The sequence below is a fragment of the Coregonus lavaretus genome (assembly GCF_964263955.1).
Source record: "Coregonus lavaretus genome assembly, chromosome: 26".
Classification (NCBI taxonomy): Eukaryota; Metazoa; Chordata; class Actinopteri; order Salmoniformes; family Salmonidae; genus Coregonus; species Coregonus lavaretus.
The window spans coordinates 1,451,644-1,477,267 of NC_140013.1; the positions used below are offsets into that span (position 1 = coordinate 1,451,644).

The 25,624-nt window shown below is 39.5% G+C and overlaps 1 protein-coding gene across 3 annotated transcripts in view; it reads right to left on the bottom strand.

Annotated features, from left to right (window-relative positions):
* LOC311102176 (interleukin-1 receptor accessory protein-like) overlaps window positions 1-25,624 on the bottom strand; it is a 68,013-nt gene that overhangs the window by 3,908 nt on the left and 38,481 nt on the right. For 2 of the 3 annotated variants that reach the window (XM_084143425.1, XM_084143424.1), the window contains 5 exons: window positions 16,642-16,736; window positions 3,837-4,125; window positions 3,342-3,537; window positions 1,559-1,721; window positions 1,289-1,360 (listed from right to left, as the gene is read on the bottom strand). In XM_084143425.1, the coding sequence (XP_083999551.1) occupies window positions 1,289-1,360; window positions 1,559-1,721; window positions 3,342-3,537; window positions 3,837-4,125; window positions 16,642-16,696 (775 nt within the window). In that variant the 5' untranslated portion in view covers window positions 16,697-16,736. Of the gene's footprint in view, window positions 1-1,288; window positions 1,361-1,558; window positions 1,722-3,341; window positions 3,538-3,836; window positions 4,126-16,641; window positions 16,737-16,812; window positions 17,129-25,624 lie in introns of those variants that run through there. The other variant, XM_084143423.1, reaches the window with a different exon arrangement.

Genomic DNA, 25,624 nt, shown 5'->3' on the forward strand with positions numbered 1-25,624 from the left:
TCCTCACCCATGACAATTTTCCCACAATGCAGTGTAATATTTTGTCAAACGTTTACAGTGCCTGTAGCCTTGCTGTTAGAAAACAAATCAAAGTATCCGACTTTCTGTTATCACATATGCATCTCCCCAAACGCACTCAATAATCATCGCCCATCTCAACTTTCAAATTAGTGACAGCCAACACATAAGATATGTTTAGCAAACTCAGTTAACTTCTAAGTTCTAAAACTGATCTCAAGTCAGTTACTAAAAAGTTGGAGATGGAAAGGCCTCAATGTGAGATTCACCTCTGACCCTGCAACAGTCACCAAGGCGATCAATAATGCGGCATTACAAAGGGAACAGTCTACTGTGCTAGATATTGTCACCATGACAATACCACCGCTACAGACATAATTACAACATTGTCACATTAAACATTTGTATAATATGAAAGAAGGAATAGCCACAACTCTGATGTTGATGATTCAATGTGTCAATGTTTAGTATAATTATTTTTCTATATTTATTGAGACAACTGTGTCACATCCATAGGCTTAGTATTCATTCTAATTCTATGATCACAACAGTGAGTAGTGGGATTAGTGGGAAGTGATGGTTTAATCTTGAACTGAATTGTATGACTTGTTATGGGGAAAGGTTTGAATTTGAGTTGAGTAAGTTGAACTTGATATATGTTGATATGCACTGAGTGTACAAAACATTAGGAACACCTTCCTAAATATTGAGTTGCTCCCCCTTTTGCCCTCAGAACAGCCTAAATTTGTCAGGGCATGGACTCTACAAGGTGTCCGAAAGCATTCCACAGGGATGCTGGCCCATGTTGACTCCAATGCTTCCCACAGTTGTGTCAAGTTGGCTGGATGTCCTTTGGGTGGTGGACCATTCTTGATACACACGGGAAACTGTTGAGCGTGAAAATCCCAGCAGCGTTGCAGTTCTTGACACACTCAAACCGGTGCGCCTGGCACCTACTACAATACCACGTTCAAAGACACTTAAATATTTTGTCTTTCCCATTCACCCTCTGAATGGCACACATACACAATCCATGTCTCAATTGTTTCAAGCATTATAACTCCTTCTTTAACCTGTCTCCTCCCCTTCATCTACACTGGTTGAAGTGGATTGAACAGGTGACATCAATAAGGGATCATAGCTTTCACCTGGATTCACCTGGTAAGTCCATGTCATGGAAAGAGCAGGAGTTCCTAATGTTTTGTACACTCAGTGTATATCTTATAATATATTGATATGCTGATGTATCTGATAGTCCTTCTCTACCTACCTTGTTTGACAGGATAGAGTTGCTCCTTGGCAGGGTTGAGTATATTGGGCTCTTTGGGTAAACCACTGGAAGCTGAGAGAAACACAAAGTAGAAAATACGCCCAACTTGATAAACGTTTTTCATAGTTATCCACAAAACCTAACCACAGGAAATACTCAAAAACATACATATCATTGAATTTATTTCATGGTCGCAAATGTTAACAAAAGGATGTACAGTGCAAGGTTCATAGTCTCAAAACATTCAGATAGTTGTAAAAAAGGCCTTACACACTGCAGTTACATTGACCACTCTAGTGAAGTTGATGACTCTTCCTTTGGTCTCATAAGTGACCACACAGTGGTACAGTCCTTGGTAGTGCTCGAACATTATATAGATGACCAGCTTGTCTTCTTTGAGCACACGATCAAAGTTCCTGAAGGCCTTACAATCCTGCTCAAGGTCAACACAGATGGGGGGGAGGGGGGGGGGCAGTTACCACTTGATGTGAACACAGATACTGTACAGTGACAGCATGAAGAGAAAATAAAACAGCTGTAATGAGTTGTACACAGGCTGATGGAACTGAGCACCGTTTAAGTAAGTCACTCGAAGGGTACAAAACCCTGTGGTGATATAGTCCATCTACATTACCTCTTTCTGAACAGGCCCTGTGTTTGGCAACAGTTGGGCTATGTTATGTTGTGTGTTATGTCTGGTTCCTTCCTTCAGCAAATTAAGGTTACATTCATAAAGTGGTGTATTATTAAGTGATATTGCCCAAGAGGGGGTCTAATCTGGCCCGCTGGTGGTTTGAGTAAATTTGTTTATAATAATTAATAATAATAAAAAATTGGAACGAACTCAATACACTTGACTAAAACCAAATTGAAACTGTGTAGAAATTATAACCGACCTACATTCATACAGTTTGACTGTATCCAGCTCGCTAATAATCACAGAAATGAAAGCTAGACAGTCAGGGAGCCTCATAAATTCCGATGGATAGAGGACACTTGTGACAGTGAGGAAACATTTTTTTTAAATCATTGCGGTTCCGGATCTAGTTGAAAACCGAATGCGTTTGACAGCCCTGGCATAGTAGCTATAGTTCAGCACATCAGAGCTTGCCGAACAGTCTGACAATTTGGATTTCATACAACCATGACAGCAAAAACTTAAGATATGTTCAGCAAACTCAAAACGTAAAAGGTTGATTTAACTTAGAAAGTTCTAAAACTTAAAATACAGTTACTAAAACATTGGAGAGGCCTCAAATTGTGTCATCAGTCATGAAATCAGTCAAACTTTATAAATCAGTCTTGAAATGGCACAACATGGGCATTCATTTAGAAAATAAAAGAACTTACTGTAATTTACTATCCGGTATCTTAGCTGAACATTTGTTGTTCATTTTACAGCTAACAAATGTAATAATTTGCTAGACCAGAATGCATTGTGGTCTACAGTAATATATTGTAAACTGGTGTAGCAGCACATTACTGTATGATTTACTGTAAAAATAAAAATACATAAATCCGTTACAGTGCTGGTTTTCTTGTTGAGAAGACAAAATATATCCAGATTACAATGAACTGGTCTTTGTTAAAAGCAGGTCAAGTCAACATTTTCATTATGTGATCAAGACATCATGTTTTCTGGTATATTAATATTGTGGCATCTCATTAAATATGCGCACATTTGCATATCCTTTTTGAAAATACTAATATTAATAGACCAAAATACCAACAAATCTCAAAATGTATAGGTAGATGCAAAAATGTCATTTTAGCCTGTGGTGCCTGGCCTTAACCAAATTATAACCAAAAACATGTTTACAAAACTTCCTTGTACAACTTAGTATACAATCTGACAACAATGTTTTCCCCCCTGGGGTTTATATTGATGATAGCAGTGCCTTTAAATAAGGAACCTATTTTGTAAATTGTATCAAGTAATACACCATCTTAGCTGCTATTGGTACTATGTACTGTATACAAGTGATAGTACTAGCCATTCTCTCATATTGTTAGTGAAATTAGTTGTACACAGACAGACCGAGGGTCACCTTACATGGTACCAGGTGACAGAGTGGCTAGAGTTAGGTCGCTTGATGTCCTCCAGGTCAGGGCAGGTTAGGGTCTTGCCCTCCTGTATTGGCGCGATGACTAAGGTGGGAGGCACAGCAGACTTCACCTCACAGTTAGGGTTCTGGCCACGTGGCACCACCACCAGGCGCACGGCAATCTTGGCACACAATGTCCTGTTTCTGAGAGGGGAAAGTACACACACACACACACACACACACACACACACACACACACACACACACACAGATCATGTGAATCAGACAAACTTTGACTGTCATCCTTCTAAAAAACAGATATTGTAGGTCAGGAAGTTTTGGCTCAGGATATGACACACTTCCTGACCGTCCAACAGATAATGGATGGGTTCAAAAGATTAAAAGAATGTCTAACTTTTTATACAAACATCTGCTCATAGACCGGTTTTCTTGGTCGCATGGGTCAAAACCCCTGGCCCTACCGAGCCCAATCTCCATCCTACCTCAGCATGCAGATGTACTGGCCCGTGTCCTGCATGGTGGTTGGCTGCAGCCACAGCTTCTCCCTCTCCTTGCTGAGCCTCTGGTCGAGGTGGTGGAAGTCGATGGGCTGTTCCAGGTCCTGACCTGCAGCCACGTGGTACCACACCAGGTTGAGGCCCGCTGCCTGGGTCGAGTTGTAGTTGTAGACAGTGGGGTGGGAGAAGAGAGGGCAGGACAGCCAGCCTGCCTCCCCCTCCATCACCCACACGGCTCCATTGTCTGACTCGCCCCAGTCGTGGCACTGGGACTCTGAGAGAGGGATAGAGGGATTACTCTAGTCAGACAAAAACTCTCTCTCTCTCGGTGTGTGTGAGACAGTGTCACAGAAAACACAACACACATCCACAGAACATCAAAGAAGATTATGGACAAAGCTATTACAGTGGATGAATGATGATCATGATTATTATTATATAACCATGTTAATAAAAGTGAATGCGTTACTTTACATTGTACCCCACTTCACATTGTATTTAGGCACATTGGGCTTGGAGAAGTGGGGTAGGGAGAGGGAGAAGATGGGGGGCCTGTACTACTGTAGTAGTCATCCTCATATGTTTCTGTAAAGGGGTGGAGGTGGGGGGCTATGCTAGGCTGCACGACAGTTTGACGGTAATTGCCCTGTCAGATTCACACAGAGAGAGTATTAGTCTTCCTATTAAAATCCCCCATATGGAACGTTACACATTTCTGGAACCATCCATTTCCAACAACACCTCCTCCACACTGACACTTAACACAGACCCCCCCCCCCCTTTCACCCACAACTGCGTGGGTTAGAACGACACCAACGCCATCATCAAGTTAGCTAATGACACCACGGTTGTAGGCCTGATAACCAACAACTACGAGTCAGCCTATAGAGAGGAGGTAAGTGAACTGGCATTGTGGTGCAAAGACAAAAACCTCTCCCTCAACGCCAGCAAAACAAAGGAGTTGATTGTTGACTTCAGGAAGCAGAGGAAAGAAACATGCCCCGATCCACATCAATGGGACTGCAGTAAAGAGTCAGCAGTTTTAAGTTCCTCGGCATCCACGTCACCGAAAACATGGACCAACAACAGCACCACTCTTGTCATGAGGGAGCAACAGTGTCTCTACTTCCTAAGGCAACTGAAGAAATTTGGCATATCACCCCTGGTCCTCGCCAAAAACGACCGCTGCACCATCGAGAGCGTCCTGACTGGTTGCATCACAGCCTGGTACGGGAATTGCTCCGTCCACAACCGCAAGGCCCTCTAGCGGGCAGACGGTATTGGAGCATGACATCTGATAGAAACTGTCTCTGAGTCATTTGGTATTTACATTTTCATACATGAATATTTGAACTGGACTGACCTCCTGCTCCGATTCTCCGCACCTTAGCACACACACATTCACAACTTCTGCTACAAGATTTATTTTTAGGGGTAGATTAGCTTTAATATTGCAGATAGATTGTGGCTTCAATGTAATTGTCTGCATCATTTCCAATCCCCCATAGAGTGAGGGAAAAAAAGTATTTGATCCCCTGCTGATTTTGTACGTTTGCCCACTGACAAAGAAATGATCAGTCTATAATTTTAATGGTAGGTTTATTTGAACAGTGAGAGACAGAATAACAACAAAAACATCCAGAAAAACACATGTCAAAAATGTTATAAATTGATTTGCATTTTAATGAGGGAAATAAGTATTTGACCCCCTCTCAATCAGAAAGATTTCTGGCTCCCAGGTGTCTTTTATACAGGTAACGAGCTGAGATTAGGAGCACACTCTTAAAGGGAGTGCTCCTAATCTCAGCTTGTTACCTGTATAAAAGACACCTGTCCACAGAAGCAATCAATCAGATTCCAAACTCTCCACCATGGCCAAGACCAAAGAGATCGATTGACTGACTTTTTAAACCACCCAGCAGTGCTATTTGCAGAGTTAGCTCCAGGTAAATGTTGCAATTCTTCAGCTATTCCTGAACCTGCGACCAAAAACAAGCTACATATGGACAGTCTCTTCGCAGCAAAATCTGCAGAGGTGGGATGGTTGTATCCCCCATATATATAACATTCTATTGGTTGCAAGATTTTTTTATAATAATTTAAATGAAAAAAACTCTAAGTTTGGAATCCATCTTCATTTTGTGTATCAGTTCATAAACCATGTGCCATGGAATCGGTACATCGAAAATCTCTTCCCAACTATTCTGCAATCTATTTGGCACAGCTGTCCATTTTTTGGTCCTTAAATTAAACTGGTATACTTTTTTATTTATCACAGTCTTTTAAAACCAATTTTGGTCTTTAATGCTGGGGCGACAGACAGGTTCCTTATTTTCTCCCCTATCCACTTGCCTCTTAATTTTTGCAGTAATGCTGCAATTAGTTGGTTATAATTTTGAGTAGAGCAAACATTTCCATATATTTTTGTTAGCTGCATGTCTGACATAACTCCACCAATCCTATTTATGATATCATTTACAAAGATTATACTTTTATTTATCTCCAAAAATATAGTTGTTTTTATCAATTAGTATATTTGAGTCTTTTCTAGTGGATTAAACTGAAATAGCAACCAACTTTCTATGGCTTGTTTTAAAAATAACAATATTTTGGAGATTGTTTTATTTTCAAATAACCGAAAGTGAGAGGTTTTAATCTGAATAAGGGGAAAAAGGCCATTCTTGAACATGGGGTGAGACATTCTTAACAATCTCCTGGAGAACCAGTTTGGATTTTGTATGACTGAAGCCTTTAGTGAGAGGTCTAATGCTTTAATATTTAATAATTTCTGCACTCCAAATTCATATTAATTATATAAATAGGCCCGTTTAATTTTGTCTTTTGCTCATATAATTTAAAAAAACAAGTTGCTAGGTGTAGGCCATAAGCAAATAGGTAAACTGGGATAATACTAAAGAGTTAAATCAGGGTGATTTTTCCACAAATAGACAGGTATTTTCCTTTCCATGGTAGCAAGATCTTATCTATTTTTGCTAACTTTCTATTAAAATGTATTGTAATGAGATAATTTATTTATTTTGTGATATGAACACAGAGTATGTCCACATAGCCGTCAGACCATTTAATTGGTAAACTATACAGTAATGTAAAATTTATATTTTTTTGTGATCCAATACGTAATATAGTGCATTTATCATAATTTGGTTGTAATCCAAAGAGGTTAGAAAAATTATCTAGATCCTCTATGAGGCTAGGGAGGGATCCAAATTGTGGATTTAAAAGAAAACAATCATCAGCGTACAATAACACCTTTGTTTTAAAGCCCTGGATTTCTAGCCGCTTGATATTATTGTTAGATCTGATTTTAATAGCTAACATTTCGATGGCTATAATAAATAGATATTCCGATAGTGGACAACCTTGTTTTACTCCTCTTGACAGTTTAATACTTTCTGAGAAGTATACATTATTTACTGTTTTACACCTAGCTACTATACATAACTTTAACCCATTGTATAAGAGATTCTCCAAAATTGAAATATTCCAGGCATTTATATATAATTCCAGTCGTACTTTATCAAAAGCCATTTCAAAGTCAGCTATGAATACCAGGCCTGGTTTCCCAGACTTTTCCCAGTCCATTTAAAAAACATGTCTGATTAGGATTAATAATATCCGAGAATACCTTTTTAATTCTATGCGCTATGCATTTTGCTATCATTTTTTCAGCAGTGTAAGGGGTCTCCAATTTGTTTAATGGACTGGATCTTTATATTTAACACTTGGGTCCTGTTTCAATAATAATAAAATCAGACCTTCTTGTTGAGTATATGATAATCTACCATTTTTATAGGAGCGGTTAAAACATGCTAATAACGGTGCTCTGAGTACATCAAAAAAGGTTTGGTATACCTCAACTGGTATGCCATCCAGCCCTGGAGTTTTCCCGGACTTACAGTGCCTTGCAAAAGTATTCATCCCCCTTGGTGTTTTTCCTATTTTGTTGCATTACAACCTGTAATTTAAATTGATTTTTATTTGGATTTCATGTAATGGACATACACAAAAAGGTCCAAATTGGTGAAGTGAAATGAAAAAAATAACTTGTTAAAAAAAAGTATAAAAAATAAATAACGGAAAAGTGGTGCGTGCATATGTGTTCACCCCCTTTGCTATGAAGCCCCTAAATAAGATCTGGTGCAACCAATTACCTTCAGAAGTCACATAATTAGTTAAATAAAGTCCACCTGTGTTCAATTTAAGTGTCACATGATCTGTCACATGATCTCAGTATATATACACCTGTTCTGAAAGGCCCCAGAGTCTGCAACACCACTAAGCAAGGGGCACCACCAAGCAAGCGGCACCATGAAGACCAAGGTCGTGGAGAAGTACAGATCAGGGTTGGGTTATAAAAAATATCAGAAACTTTGAACATTACATTTACATTTACGTCATTTAGCTGACGCTCTTATCCAGAGCGACTTACATTATTATTTTCATACTGGCCCCCCGTGGGAAACGAACCCACAACCCTGGCGTTGCAAACACCATGCTCTATCAACTGAGCTACCTCCCTGCCTGCCATTCCCTCCCCTACCCTGGACGACGCTGGGCCAATTGTGCGCCGCCCCATTGGTCTCCCGGTTGCGGCCGGCTACAGCAGAGCCTGGATTCGAACCAGGATCTCTAGTGGCACAGCTAGCACTGCGATGCAGTGCCTTAGACCACTGCGCCACTCGGCACCACTAAATCCATTATTTAAAAATGGAAAGAATATGGCACCACAAAAAACCAGCAAAGAGAGGGCCGCCCACCAAAACTCACGGACCAGGCAAGGAGGACATTCATCAGAGAGGCAACAAAGAGACCAAAGATAACCCTGAAGGAGCTGCAAAGCTCCACAGCGGAGATTGGAGTATCTGTCCATAGGACCATTTTAAGCCGTACACTCCACAGAGCTCGGTTTTACGGAAGGGTGGCCAGAAAAAGGCCATTGCTTAAAGAAAAAAATAAGCAAACACGTTTGGTGTTCACCAAAAGGCATGTGGGAGACTTCCCAAACATATGGAAGGAGGTACTCTAGTCAGATGAGACTAAAATTCTGCTTTTTGGCCATCAAGGAAAACGCTATGTCTGGCGCAAACCCAACACCTCTCATCACCCCGAGAACACCATCCCCACAGTGAAGCATGGTGGTGGCAGCATCATGCTGTGGGGATGTTTTTCCATCGGCAGGGACTGGGAAACTGGTCAGAATTGAAGGAATGATGGATGGCGCTAAATACAGGGAAATTCTTGAGGGAAACCTGTTTCAGTCTTCCAGAGCTTTGAGACTGGGACTGAGGTTCACCTTCCAGCAGGCCAATGACCCTAAGCATACTGCTAAAGCAACATTCGAGTGGTTTAAGGGGAAACATTTAAATGTCTTGGAATGTCCTAGTCAAAGCCCAGAACTCAATCCAATTGAGAATCTAAGGTATGACTTAAAGATTGCTGTACACCAGCGGAACCCATCCAACTTGAAGGAGCTGGAGCATTTTTGCCTTGAAGAATGGGCAAAAATCCAGTGGCTAGATGTGCCAAGCTGATAGAGACATACCCCAAGAGACTTGCAGCTGTAATTGTTGCATAAGGTGGCTCTACAAAGTATTGACTTTTGGGGGGGGGGGGGGGGGGGGGGTGAATAGTTATGCACGCTCCAGTTTCCTTGTTTGTTTCAAAAAATATTTAGCATCTTCAAAGTGGTAGGCATGTTGTGTAAATCAAATGATACAACCCCCCCCCCAAAATCCATTTTAATTCCAGGTTGTAAGGCAACAAAATAGGAAAAATGCCGGGGGGGGGGGGGGGGGGTGAATACTTTCGCAAGCCACTTTATTTAAAAGCTTTAATTAAAACAAGAAGTTCCTTCTCTGTAATTTGGCTTTCACATGAGTCTTTCTGTACAGCTGTTCATTTTACATTATTAATAGAAAAAATATCCTTATATTAACTTTGTTTAGTAGAGATGGAGACTGAAATGAAAACATATGCATAAAGTACCTTGCTTCCTCTTTCAAAATATTGTGAGGTGAATCACGGGTGACGCCGTCATTTGTAACAAGTTTCAGTAAATTATTTTTAGTAGCATTTCTATGTTGAAGATTAAAAAATAATTTGGTGCAATTTTCTCCATATTCCATCCTGTTCGCTTTATTTTTATAATATACAGTGCATTCGGAAAGTATTCAGACCCCTTGACTTTTTCCACATTTTGTACGTTACAGCCTTACTCTAAAATTGATTAAATTGTTTTTTCCCCCCTCAATCTACACACAATACCCCATAATGCAAAAGCTAAAACATGATTTATTTTATATAAAAACAAAACTGAAATATCACATTTACATAAGTATTCAGACCCTTTACTCAGTACTTTCTTGAAGCACCTTTGACAGCGATTACCGCCTCAAGTCTTCTTGGGTATAACGCCACAACCTTGGCACACCTGTATTTGGGGAGTTTCTCCCATTCTTCTCTGCAGATCCTCTCAAGCTCTGTCAGGTTGGATGGGGAGCGTCGCTAAACAGTTATTTTCAGGTCTCTCCAGAGATGTTAGATCTGGTTCAAGTCCGGGCTCTGGCTGGGCCACTCAAGGACATTCAGAGACTTGTCCCGAAGCCACTCCTGCTTTGTCTTGGCTGTGTGCTTATGGTCGTTGTCCTGTTGGAAGGTGAACCTTCGCACCAGTCTGAGGTCCTGAGCGCTCGAGCAGGTTTTCATCAAGGATCTCTCTGTACTTTGCTCCGTTCACCTTCCCCTCGACCCTGACTAGTCTACCAGTCCCTGCCGCTGAAAAACATTCCAGCAGCATGATGCTGCCACCACCATGCTTCAGCGTAGGGATGGTGCCAGGTTTCCTCCAGACGTGACACTTGGCATTCAGGCCAAAGAGTTCAATCTTGGTTTCATCAGAGCAGAGAATCTTGTTTCTCATGGTCTGAGAGTCCTTTAGGTGCCTTTTGACAAATTCCAAGTGGGCTGTCATGTGCCTTTTATTAAGGAGTTGCTTGATTCTGGCCACTCTACCATAAAGGCCTGATTGGTGGAGTGCTGCAGAGATGGTTGTTCTTCTGGAAGGTTCTCCCATCTCCACAGAGGAACTCTAGAGCTCTGTCAGAGTGACCATCTGGTTTTTGGTCACCTCCCTGACCAAGGCCCTTCTCCCCCGATTGCTCAGTTTGGCCGGGCGGCCAGCTCTAAGAAGAGTCTTGGTGGTTCTCAAACTTATTCCAATTCAGAATGATGGTGGCCACTGTGTTTTTGGGGACCTTCAATGCTACAGAAATGTTTTGGTACCCTTCCCCAGATCTGTGCCTCGACAAAATCCTGTCTCGGAGCACAAATTTCCTTTGACCTCATGGCTTGGTTTTTGCTCTGACATGCACTGTCAACTGTGGGACCAAATCATGTCCAATTAATTGAATTGACCACAAGTGGACTCCAATCAAGTTGTAGAAACATCTCAAGGATGATCAATGGAAACAGGATGCACCGGAGCTACATTTTGAGCCTCATAGCAAAGGGTCTTAATACTTAGGTCAATTCTGTGCTTCTATGGTACAGTTTTTACTGCTATCCATTTGGAATGTTAGTCCCTCTATTTCCTTTGTTAATATGAATTATTTTCACCTAAATTCCTTTTGCTTTAAAGATGAGTATTGAATTGCATGGCCTCTAAAGGCACATTTAAAAGTATCCCATACAATAAGGGGATCTGCTGTACCTATATTATGTCGGAAAAAGTAAGTTATAAATGATTCTGTCCTGGTTCAAAACAAGTTGTCATCCAATAGGCTTTGAGAAAATCTACTATATCCTCACCCATGTGGAAATTCTGTAAGAGTAATGTACAGTACCAGTCAAAAGTTTGGACACACCTACTCATTCAAGGGTTTTTCCTTTATTTTTACTATTTTCTACATTGTAGAATAATAGTGAAGACATCAAAACTATGAAATAACACATATGGTATCATGTAGTAACCAAAAAAGTATTAAACAAATCAAAATATATTTTATATTTGAGATTCTTCAAATAGTCACCCTTTGCATTGATGACAGCTTTGCACACTCTTGGCATTCTTTCAACCAGCTTCATGAGGTAGTCACCACAAGTGTGCCTTCTTAAAAGTTAATTAGTGTAAGACATGAAGGTCAGTTAATCCAGGAAATGTCAAGAACTTTGACAGTTTCTTCAAGTGCAGTCGCAATAACCATCAAGCGCTATGATGAAACTGGCTCTCATGAGGACGGCCACAGGAAAGGAAGACCCAGAGTTACCTTTGCTGCAGAGGATAAGTTCATTAGAGTTAACTGCACCTCAGATTGCAGCCCAACTAAAATGCTTCACAGAGTTCAAGTAACAGACACATCAACATCAACTGTTCAGAGGAGCCTGCGTGAATCAGGCCTTCATGGTCGAATTGCTAAAAAGAAACCATGACTAAAGGACACCAATAAGAAGAAGAGACTTGCTTGGGCCAAGAAACACGAGCAATGGACATTAGACCGGTGGAAATGTGTCCTTTGGTCTGATGAGTCCAAATTTGAGATTTTTGGTTCCAACCGCCGTGGCTTTGTGAGACGCAGAGTAGGTGAACGGATAATCTTTGCATGTGTGGTTCCCACCGTGAAGCACGGAGGAGGAGGTGGTGTGATGGTGCTTTGCTGGTGACACTGTCAGTGATTTATTTAGAATTCAAGGCACACTTAACCAGCATGACTACCACAGCACTCTGCAGCGGTACGCCATCTGTTTTGCACTTAGTGGGCCTATCATTTGTTTTTCAACAGGACAATGACCCAAAACACACCTCCAGGCTGTGTAAGGGCTATTTGACCAAGAAGGAGAGTGATGGAGTGCTGCATCAGATGACCTGGCCTCCAAAATCACCTGACCTCAACCCAATTGAGATGGTGTGGGATGAGTTGGACAGCAGAGTGAAGGAAAAGCAGCCAACAAGTGATCAGCATATGTGGGAACTCCTTCAAGACTGTTGGAAAAGCATTCCTCATGAAGCTGGTTGAGAGAATGCCAAGAGTGTGCAAAGCTGTCAAGGCAAAGGGTGTCTACTTTGAAGAATTTAAAATACAACTTTTTTGGTTACTACATGATTCCATGTGTTATTTCATGGTTTTGATGTCTTCACTATTATTCTACAATGTAGAAAATAGTAAAAATTAAGAAAACCCTTGAATGAGTAGGTGTGTCCAAACTTTTGACTGGTTCAGTATATATTGTGTATATTTGTGTTGTATTGTGCAGTGCACATTTGAAAAATATATGTATTCCCTGGTCAAATGAAGTTCCCTTCAGTTGCTATAGAATACATTATAATTCCATTTAATAACATTGTTTTGTTTACCTTCATTTGTTTCCTTTGTAAACGCCATGTGGTTGTTGCTGAGGATCATTACTAATGGTTGGTAATATACAAAGAAAAGCCACGTAGGCTAATTAAATCGTTATGGAGCGTAGCGCAGACCAAGCCGTACCAGGTTGAATCTGACTCATGGCGCAATACTTGGCTGTCTCATCACACAGTTCCATGGTTAGTGCAGGCAATAGACAAGGGTATAGCTTACTATTGTACACTTTTATAATTATATGTACACTAATCTTCCAACATTACCAAGGGTTAAAGAACTGAATGTGGCAATTTTCTGAATGATTCAACCCATCGTTTTCTTTCTTTCATGCGTAAAGGCTTTCCAAACCTGTTTATGATTCATATATAAATAAATAATCAAATCAATTTTAATTTGTCAAATGCTTCGTACAGAAGAGGTGTAGACTAACAGTGAATCGCTTACTTACAGGCCCTTCCCAAGGAGTAAAATAGAAAAATAATAGAAAGATAATAAGACAAGGAATAAATACACAATGAGTAACGATAACTTGGCTATATAAAGGGAGTACCAGTAGAGTCGATGTGCAGGGGTACGAGATAATTGAGGTAGGTATGTGCATATGGGTAGGGGTAAAGTGACTAGGAAACATGATAGATAAGAAGCAGTAGCAGCAGCGTATACAATCAGTGAAAATAGTTAGTGCAAAGGGAGGTCAAGCATTCGGAAAGTATTGAGACCCCTTGACTTTTTCAAAATGTTGTTACGTTACAGCCTTATTCTAAAATTGATTAAATCTTTTTTTTCCCTCAACAATCTACACACAATACCCCATAATGAAAAAGCAAAAATAGGTTTTAAGAAAAATAATTCTAAAAAGTATAAAAAAATTATAATATGAAATGTACATAAGTATTCACACCCTTTGCTCAGTACTTTGTTGAAGCACCTTTGGCAGCGATTACAGCCTCGAGTCTTCTTGGGTATGACGCTACAAGCTTGGCACACCTGTATTTGGAGAGTTTCTCCCATTCTTCTCTGCAGATCCTCTCAAGCTCTGTCAGGTTGGATGGGGATCGTCGCTAAACAGCTATTTTCAGGTCTCTTCTGAAACGTTCGATCGGGTTCAAGTCCGGTCTCTGACTGGGCCACTCAAAGACATTCAGACTTGTCCCAAAGCTACTCCTGTGTTGTCTTGGCTGTGTGCTTAGGGTCATTGTCCTGTTGGAAGGTGAACCATCGCCCCAGTCTGAGGTCCTGAGTGCTCTTGAGCAGGTTTTCGTCAAGGATCTCTCTGTACTTTGCTCCGTTCACCTTCCCCTCAACCCTGACTAGTCTACCAGTCCCTGCCGCTGAAAAACATTCCCGCAGCATGATGCTGCCACCACCATGCTTCACCGTAGGTATGGTGCCAGGTTTCCTCCAGATGTGACACTTAGCATTCAGTCCAAAGAGTTTAATCTTGGTTTCATCAGACCAGAATATCTTGTTTCTCATGGTCTGAGAGTCCTTTAGGTACCTTCTGGCAATCTCGAAGCGGGCTGTCATGTGGCTTTTATTGAGGAGTGTCTTCAGTCTGGCCACTCTACAATAAAGGCCTGATTGGTAGAGTGTTGCAGAAATGGTTGTCGTTCTGGAAGGTTCTCCCATCTCCACAGAGGACCTCTGGAGCTCTGTCAGAGTAACCATAGGGTTCTTGGTCACCACCCTGACCAAGGCCCTTCTCCCTCGATTGCTCAGATTGGCCGGGCGGCCAGCTCTAGGAAGAGCCTTGGTGGTTCCGAACTTCTTCTATTTAAAAATGATGGAGGCCACTGTGTTCTTGGGGACCTTAAATGCTGCAGACATTTTTTGGTACCCATCCCCAGCTCTGTGCCTCGACACGGGGTATTGATGAACAAAAACATTTTTGCAATCCATTTTAGAATAAGGCTGTAACGTAACAAAATGTGGAAAAAGGGAAGGGGTCTGAATACTTTCCGAATACACTGTATCACACGACACGAGTCACGACCCCACGATCGTTCAAATTATAATAAACATAACATTTATTAACATCATCCAGTAGAACTGTAAAAAGAGAGATATAATTTGAGCTTTGGAAACAAGTGCTTTCATTTATGATGCATGGCGTGGGCCTCATTTCACAGGAGCATTGTAAAATAAGCTTTCTCTCAATGAACCAGCCTTAACGAATTTCGTTTATATACATAGAGTTTAATTGTCCAACATCAGTTTTATAATTCCTTCATTTTGTGGCCGCCTAGAGTGTCCTCTTTCCACTGCTGTGGTGCTGAATAGCAGCGGGAATGGGGAGTGGGGCGGGCCGCCCTGGTGTTCCTAGACAGCCATGTTTTATTATTTATTAGACCTAATTAAAATGTTAATTCCCAGGCTAAATTAAATTAGAGAGGCCTAGATTGTATTTGAAAACAGCTGTGTTTTGTTATTTATTAAAATGTTAATACAAATAGCCTATAGGACACGTCGTTTGCAAATTATATTAAGTTGTGTAGGCTAAATGTTTTTTTCTTTTTTTTAAATGATATTAATTTATGATTTATAGCAGGGATGAAGATGCAACACAATGATTTGCTTTTCAATAAAACCTGTCATGTTGGTATAAGAACATCGTTTTACTTAATTTTATTACAACTTTACAGGCTAATTTAGATTCTGTTAATAAGAATTACAATAATCTAAAATGTGATTTTGAGCACCGTGGGTGGACGCCCTAATGCATTACGCACCCAATGCATATGGATATCTGGTAAATTTCTCAGATGTCCGGTAAATTTAAATCTTGGCGGTCAAGTTGTCCAGTGCCAAATTTACCCTGAACTAAATATAATACCCACTGCTAGTAGCCATGTACTCATCCAACAGTACATTTAAAGGTCCTAAAGAACTTTGCAGTTGTAGGCTACTACCCATGATACCTATAGGCCTATGCCCTCGCAACGGTCATTGTGCATTTTGCGTGCGCACCATTCCATATCTCAAAGCCATATCAAATATATTGGTTGTAAAATAGTTGCGATTGAGCTGAATATTGAGAGTTGAGAAACAGGCACAGGGGCAGGGCACACACTTTCATTAGAGGAATCATGAGGATAATGCACTTTACCATTTGACCAAATCTAGTAATGACCAAAACTACCTCCATACTTCCATTTGTTTGTATGGTTTGCATTCAGACAGGTCCCGTGACCCCATCGTGTTCGTGAGAGTCTCCCCTTTCCATAGAGTGGTCATAATAGTTTTGTAGGCCAAACCGTTTTTGTGAGAAGACCGATTTTTAGCAAAGCGGAGCTATTCTCATATTCACATCCAATCTTTTCTAATCTACATTAATTTGCTACGGAGGGGACTAGGGGTCATATTTGGAGTGGAGCATAATACTGACCAATCAAAACCTTGTCTGAACTGCCACTCACCTGAGTGGACACTGGATTGAGTGGCGGCTGGAGTAGCCCCTCCTACTCCCACCATGGCGACTGAGAGAGACAGGAGAGCTGTGGTGAAGAGAACCCTGGGGAGGAAGAGGGAAATCATTACAATACGTCTGCCTCAATCTCTACAATAACTCAGCTATTAATTATACATACATTGATTTAGCACTCGGTCAGTTGTCACACTTTGGAGGGGGTTGAGGTGAAAGAGACAAAATGATGGGACAGGGTCATAGGAGAGGCAGATGGAGAGAGAGAGAGGGAGAGAGAGTTGGAGGGACAGGGTCATAGGAGAGGCAGATGGAGAGAGAGAGAGGGAGAGAGAGTTGGAGGGACAGGGTCATAGGAGAGGCAGATGGAGAGAGAGAGAGGGAGAGAGAGTTGGAGGGACAGGGTCATAGGAGAGGCAGATGGAGAGAGAGAGAGGGAGAGAGAGTTGGAGGGACAGGGTCATAGGAGAGGCAGATGGAGAGAGAGAGAGGGAGAGAGAGTTGGAGGGACAGGGTCATAGGAGAGGCAGATGGAGAGAGAGAGAGAGGGAGAGAGAGTTGGAGAGTTGAAGGTAAAGAGATAAAGAGAGAGATAGGGGTAAGGAGAGAGAAAGAGAGAGACAGATGGAGAGAAGGAGACAGAAAGAAAGAGAGCTGGAGAGAAGGAGACGAGATAGGGAATGTGAGAGAGAAAGAGAGAAGTGGAGGGAAGGAGAGAGTAAAGAGCGAAGTGGAGGAAAGGAGAGAAGGGGGATACAAAATGATGGTGATTTGCCACGCATGAAAGGACTGAGGTAGGTAATGGCGGGTGGCGGCTCCCCGGAGGCACATGGATGCCTCCACCTCCACAACAACAACATCGATCACCGCTTTTTACTGCAAAAGCACAGAGGGAGATGAACAAGAGGCTGCTACCTTCTGCCCAAAGTCTCTGTGCCATACTATCACTGACTGAGGCACTCAGAAAACTTGGCTTGGCTTGGTGTTATGATGAGTTTCTCTGGTATTCAAGTAATCAAGGATGTAAGAATTTACTTAGACAATCTGTGGAGATCTTATACCAAGTATTTATTGGATCACGAGCTTGTGGGTTCATCTAACAAACGGACATAGCTCTGCCCTTTGTCAGTTGAACTGCCCACACACACAAATCTCACAGCTTTTATACTCTTGGTTATCCTTCCTTTCACATACATCTGGCAACCATCATAGGCACTCCCTTTCTCTGTTGTTATTACCCTTTACCCCAAGTCATTATATCCTGTCCATCAATCATACTACCCTAAACATCAGTAATCTCCTTTGACATAAGGAATGTAGACTCCATGGCCCCAAACCAATTATTTCGTAACTCTACCTCGGTCCTCACAATACAATGACATCATTACAATCCACTTTTTTTTTTTTTTTGTGGTAAGTGACATGACTTAACCCCCAACCATTTACATATAACTTCAATATTTCCAATCAGTAGTACATATATATATATATATATATATATATATATATATATATATATATATATATATATATATATATATATATATATATATATATATATATATATATATCTCTGACCAGATCCTAAACTATGCTAGATAACTGAGAATTGACCCCTTTCTACCTTTTATACCTGAATCCAACCTGATTCTCAATATATTTAATCAACAAAGGTATAAATTCTCAGTCATCTATCTTATGCGATATCAAACCTCTCAAACCTCTATAAACTCAGTCTGAGTAAAAGATAAACACATAATTAACTACTATATATTCATGCTAATAATCTATGTAGTCAAAACCTTATTTTTATATATAAGGATAAATCCCACATAGACATCCCCCATTTTAAAATGACCTTTTGTATACATCATTTTCAAATATACCAATTTCTTAGACATGCTACCAAGAAAACATTCATCAAAATAAATTGTAACCATCATGACATCATCCCCACAAATACAAAGATCCATGACACTTTGTAAGTTACATGGATATTACAATCTATACACATGAATATAAAAATAACAAAAACATCCGTCTTCATCATCCCTGCGCCGTCAGATGAACCCCAAGCTTTTCACTGGTCACAAGGGGCGCTATCTGATCTACTGAGATAGTCTTCTATCCACATCTTCAATCCTGTAAACCTTAAATTCCATGATATACATTTCCAACTTAACATTCCCATTTCTCAATCAACATTATCAATGGACTCTAAACTGGAATAACATATAGATTAATAATGTATCCTTTCTCTCCTTGCATTAATTGACTGATACATCTCTATTCATACTCCTAATACCTTCCTATAAGTCTCTAATATTTCCCATAGCTTTATTTAAATTACCAATACCTTCCTAATCTTACTATCCAACATGTATCCCCCATATAATCACATATATTCCCTCTATCTACTATAATAGCATCCAATCCTAAGTGATTATCACTTGCATAGTCTAATGAGTAACATCTCAGACCCAATTGCTTAACAACCCATGATTGTTAATATATACAATGTTAAACTCTGACTTTGTCCTCCTAAGATACCTAATATGATATACACATTATAACACTCTATTATCACTCCCTGTTACATCAACACATCCCTAAACTATTCCTGCTTTAATAATTCAACCAAATTCAGATCATATGAAAATATCATAACCCCATGACAATAACTAATTAAGTACTTGCCTATCAACATAGATATTTACCACTCTAAACATCCATATCAATATCACCCAATACTTCAAAATATATATAATGACTAATATGTTAATACGTTAACCCAATCAATCAACATATTCATGACTTCATTCACAATCCTCACCTTAACTTCCATGTTTAAAACAGTATGATTCAACAATGTCTACTCAAAATAAATCATATAAATGTATCCTAAGACATTACCATAATGTATCACTGTTTTAACCCATAATATCTATATAAAACATTTCTCAATTTAACAATCACTATCCTTCATTTAGAAAATAATTACACTAAAACATATTTATTAAATTTCTCATTAATGTTATAAATTATAACCAACCAAATTACTTAACTCAACCAAATTTAAAATGACGATGCTTATTGATTCACTTTATCCTCATCAATGAAAATTTAAACCCTCAACTTTATCACCCATTTCAACTGTCATAATGCACACTTACAGTGGGGAGAACAAGTATTTGATACACTGTCGATTTTGCAGGTTTTCCTACTTACAAAGCATGTAGAGGTCTGTAATTTTTATCATAGGTACACTTCAACGGTGAGAGACGGAATCTAAAACAAAAATCCAGAAAATCACATTGTATGATTTTTAAGTAATTAATTTGCATTTTATTGCATGACATAAGTATTTGATACATCAGAACAGCAGAACTTAATATTTGGTACAGAAACCTTTGTTTGCAATTACAGAGATCATACGTTTCCTGTAGGTCTTGACCAGGTTTGCACACACTGCAGCAGATATTTTGGCCCACTCCTCCATACAGACCTTCTCCAGATCCTTCAGGTTTCGGGGCTGTCGCTGGGCAATATAGACTTTCAGCTCCCTCCAAAGATGTTCTATTGGGTTCAGGTCTGGAGAATGGCTAGGCCACTCCAGGACCTTGAGATGCTTCTTACGGAGCCACTCCTTAGTTGCCCTGGCTGTGTGTTTCGGGTCGTTGTCATGCTGGAAGACCCAGCCATGACCCATCTTCAATGCTCTTACTGAGGGAAGGAGGTTGTTGGCCAAGATCTTGCGATACATGGCCCCATCCATCCTCCCCTCAATACGGTGCAGTCGCCCTGTCCCCTTTGCAGAAAAGCATCCCCAAAGAATGATGTTTCCACCTCCATGCTTCACGGTTGGGATGGTGTTCTTGGGGTTGTACTCATCCTTCTTCTTCCTCCAAACACGGCGAGTGGAGTTTAGACCAAAAAGCTCTATTTCTGTCTCATCAGACCACATGACCTTCTCCCATTCCTCCTCTGGATCATCCAGATGGTCATCAGCAAACTTCAGACAGGCCTGGAAATGCGCTGGCTTGAGCAGGGGGACCTTGCGTGCGCTGCAGGATTTTAGTCCATGACGGCGTAGTGTGTTACTAATGGTTTTCTTTGAGACTGTGGTCCCAGCTCTCTTCAGGTCATTGACCAGGTCCTGCAGTGTAGTTCTGGGCTGATCCCTCACCTTCCTCATGATCATTGATGCCCCACGAGGTGAGATCTTGCATGGAGCCCCAGACCGAGGGTGATTGACCGTTATTTTGAACTTCTTCCATTTTCTAATAATTGCGCCAACAGTTGTTGCCATCTCACCAACCTGCTTGCCTATTGTCCTGTAGCCCATCCCAGCCTTGTGCAGGTCTACAATTTTATCCCTGATGTCCTTACACAGCTCTCTGGTCTTGGCCATTGTGGAGAGGTGTGTGGACAGGTGTGGACAGGTGTCTTTTATACAGGTAACGAGTTCAAACAGGTTCAGTTAATACAGGTAATGAGTGGAGAACAGGAGGGCTTCTTAAAGAAAAACTAACAGGTCTGTGAGAGCCGGAATTCTTACTGGTTGGTAGGTGATCAAATACTTATGTCATGCAATAAAATGCAAATTAATTACTTAAAAATCATACAATGTGATTTTCTGGATTTTTGTTTTAGATTCCGCCTCTCAAAATGACTTTCCCATTACACCTTTGACCTGTTGAAAACCCCCTAAAATCAGAATAACAACCATTTATAAACATCATACTAGGTGTGTTGTGTTTTATATGAAAAACCCAATTGAAAACAACAAACAAAAATAGCCAGGCCTTACTTAATTTGGTAGCTCCCTTTTACGACCTAAAAATAAGACTACTTAATTTTACTAACTGTTCCACCCTAGCCCTGGGCAATATTCCAATGAGATAAGGTAATCCCCTTGCTCCTGGAATATAAATTATACATGTTGTTAACATTCATTTACAATCAGTAATCCAAAGATAGTAAGTACACACAAAACATGATACAAATATACACCCCTTCCTATCTCACATCACTAATCGTTTGTATCAATCTAATTCCTCATAACTACTCCATAAGAAGATTCCCTAAAATGTCTAAAAAGATGAAAACCACTCAATGTTCTCTGAGTTTGCGATCATAATTTTAAATTGATTACCTTTCAGACTTCATCCTCTGTAATTCTCACACTGATTATTCAACCCCTGAATCTGCTCCTTTTGATCCCATGTCAAATTATCCTAGTATCGTTACTAGATCAATCAACATAGGAAATATCTGTTTCACCTGATATTGTTCCTAACTTCCCTCTAAATGTCTAATTTCATATATTATCCAATACAATCACGTACTCCTCTTAAGTAAGACTAGATATCTTATCCCCGGCATCGATTTAAAAATGGTTTGATACGTAGTCTCCTACTTTACCCCTAACATAATACTATAGGAGACTTCCATCAATCCTGGAGAAAAAAACTCCCACTTAGAAGACACTAGATAATAACACGTTTCATTAAGTACACCACACCTTCTAATATAAACCTATAACCACTTTCTATTAATTTAATCCTCGCAACCTGTCGTATTGATGTTATAAAATATAAACCTATTGTTTAATAACTTCATAACTCACAAAAAATTTAATAATCCATCATCCTAATAGTAAAAACTATATCCCATTATTCAACATAGCATAAACAGATTATCATTATTTTTTTTAGAAGTAATGAACTGTCTGCTTAACTCCTTGTTGTTTAAACAAACTATATAATGTAATAATAATTCCCAATGATCAAATAACGTTCCATATTCAACTATCTAGACATGATCTTCATATCATCCCAATGAACCTACTTAACCTTCTTCAAACAATCCAATTCAACATTAATTCAACATGTCTCATCACCCAATGAACTTACTTACTTTGTAAACCCTCTACAATATCTATTATTCTCTATCGCTACCTTTCCATATAACGGTACCTCAACCAAATATAAATTATTGTGAAGTTATAGTCAAAATTAACAAAACATCTATTCACCGATATGCAACTTTAATTACTATGTTATACTATTCGCTATGTGTTGGTAAGACAATTCCTTTCACGTCATGTTATCAATTCATCTAGTAATCTAGGTCAACAGCATCAATGTAAAATATTTGCTTTCTGTCCCTTCCTGGGCTCGAACCAGGGACCCTCTACACATAGACAACATTTACCATCGAAACACCATTACCAGTCGCTCCACAAAATCAGCCATCCTTTCAAAGCAACTACTTCCAGTTCATAGAGGAAGTGACGTCATCAAATGAAACCCCACTAGCTCTCACCGCTAACTAGCTAGCCATTTCACACAGATAACATTCAACCCCCTATGACTTCCTTCTCCACAGCAACCACAGATCCCTGTACTCCTAATTTAACCCATAATGTCCCTTACAGCACTCTCACGTTTCAGCAAGACACAGTTGCTAACACCCGCAGACAAAACATGGAAACCCCTTCTTACTAGTATACCAAATAACATCCATGCTCAAACCGCGTTCTGCATTTACCTCTATCGTAGGTTTTAAAAACGAATGTAACAACATTAACCATCCTAAATTGCTGTAGTAACGTCATGTTGGGTCAGTTTATCTATTACGATAGTATGTCCATAATATTTCTAACAAAGCTACGTTATCCCTAGTGTTTGTTTAATATTCCCATTATTCTATATGTTCCCTTGCTTCACTTTTCATGAATATAAGACATTCACTTCTCCATGCGTCGTAAACTATATCCTATTTCCCTTGCCATCAACTAAGATTATAGTCACAGCTCATCTTAAAACAACACTCCTCCATTATCAGAATATAGCAGATGTAGGTAACTATCCTTTCTACGTAGGCTACAAGTAACACCAAACACTTGCTGTAGTTTACCATCATATGAATTACACTCCAAAACCCAGATTTTAGTCAGTACCATGGAACCCATGCCTTTTGAAAAGACAATAAGTCCCACAAATAGCCCAACTACAATGGTTTGTGGTCTTAACCTCTGGTACATAATAACGACACAATTACAAGAAAATAGCCTTAAAAAGTATTTCAAGTGTTTATTTGCAAAGATCTCACGTGCTCAAAATGAATAAATTAGCAGTCAACGAGTCAAATCCACATTCATTGATTTGGAAATAGATCTGGCGATTTTAATAAAACGTATTATGTTTCCCTTGCGACATAATGAAATTCCTTTATTACATCATATTCGCTCCATAATGAGTTTTATTTAGATGGAAACCCTAAATTGGCTTTGTACAATATTATAACTTGTCTTAAACCACTTTACTCACGGTCAGTTTATTCCTTAAATCTTATCTCGATCACATTATCCAGCTACGGTACAAACTTAGAAAACCCATATTAATTACTTTTCCACCCCCGACGTACGTCTACGTTGTGGGTGAGCAAGCCTATATATAATTATTATTCCAATTATTATTTTATGAAATCTCTAATAATCACCTACCCACACGTAAAATGGATCATATTTTCACATTTGTCACAAACTCCATATAGACCGTTAGAAACTTCTAGGTACTCACATCAAAGAATCCCTTCGTTAGTTTAACAATCCTCATTCAACCCAAATCAGCCTCTCATTCATTCTCCCAGCGGAACCAAAAAAACTGCCTGTAATTTCCAAGGACACTGCCATGCCTGTCCCAGAAAACACAGACTTTCCACTACTCTCTAAAATAACATCAAGCTCTATTTACCACTCCTTGGTACCTTATTATGTTATATATTGTAACTTCTTATCCAAACTTATATCAAATTATTATACCAATTTTTGAACTTATTTTGCAACCTTCAGATTCAAATTACCTTCTGCTCTTTGCTCATAAAATTGCCAATTTTGTCCCATTCAATTACTTAATTTTACATTACTTTTACAAAATACTTATTCTAACTGCGGATTTGCCTGTAATAATTTCGTCACTTCCTGTCTCTCTCTTCAAGTTAAATGAAGCTCTGCTTTACTCTTAATGGTGACTTTTTTTTATATATACCAGTGTACTAAGCTGGCCATTCATTACTGTTATTAGTACATGCAATTATTAGTAATTAAATACTTATATTAAAATCTCCATCCTGATATGTATTAAAATGTAGTTTTCCTTTAAATGTCATTTTGGTGCTATGATTCAATATGTTACATTTCATCGGCTCTCTCACCTGGCCGTTTTGAGTTTTGCATCATCTATTTCATTTTATGATGTCCTCCCACATCTACAAGGTCCGTAACCTATTTTTTTATAATGTCTTACACACTACGGGTCTAAAAACCCACTCTATTCCATTTTATTATGTATCCTAGCTCACATCCTAGCTCACATCAAGGGTTCCTTGCCCCCTCTTTATGACGTATCTAACATCAAGGGTTTACATTTACATTACATTTACATTTTAGTAATTTAGCTGACGCTCTTATCCAGAGCGACTTACAGTTAGTGAGTGCATACATTTTCATACTGGCCCCCCGTGGGAAACGAACCCACAACACTGGCCTGAGCCCACTAATTTTGTAATATACTGTTTATTTATTTATTTTTTATTTTTTTTAAAGTTTTTTTAGTTTTTATTTTTTCGGGGGGAATGGATCAGCTTAATATTGCAGATAGATTGTATCTTCTATCAATGTAATTGTCTGCATCACTTCCAATCCCCCATGTTTTATTTTTATATATATACTCCCCTTTATTACTTTTCAACCCCACCATCCTTTCCCTATTTGGAGTAAATTAGTGAACAACAATGCCCAGGCCTCTACTTCCGGTCTATACTTACTATCTACACCTTATGGACAGAGTTAATTTTACAATAATTCTATTATATATATATATTTTTAATTTTATTTAATTTTTTTGCTCCTGAACTTCTTCTACTCTCAACCTCTCCGATCATTTTCATGATGTCCATCCGGTTTGCTTCTA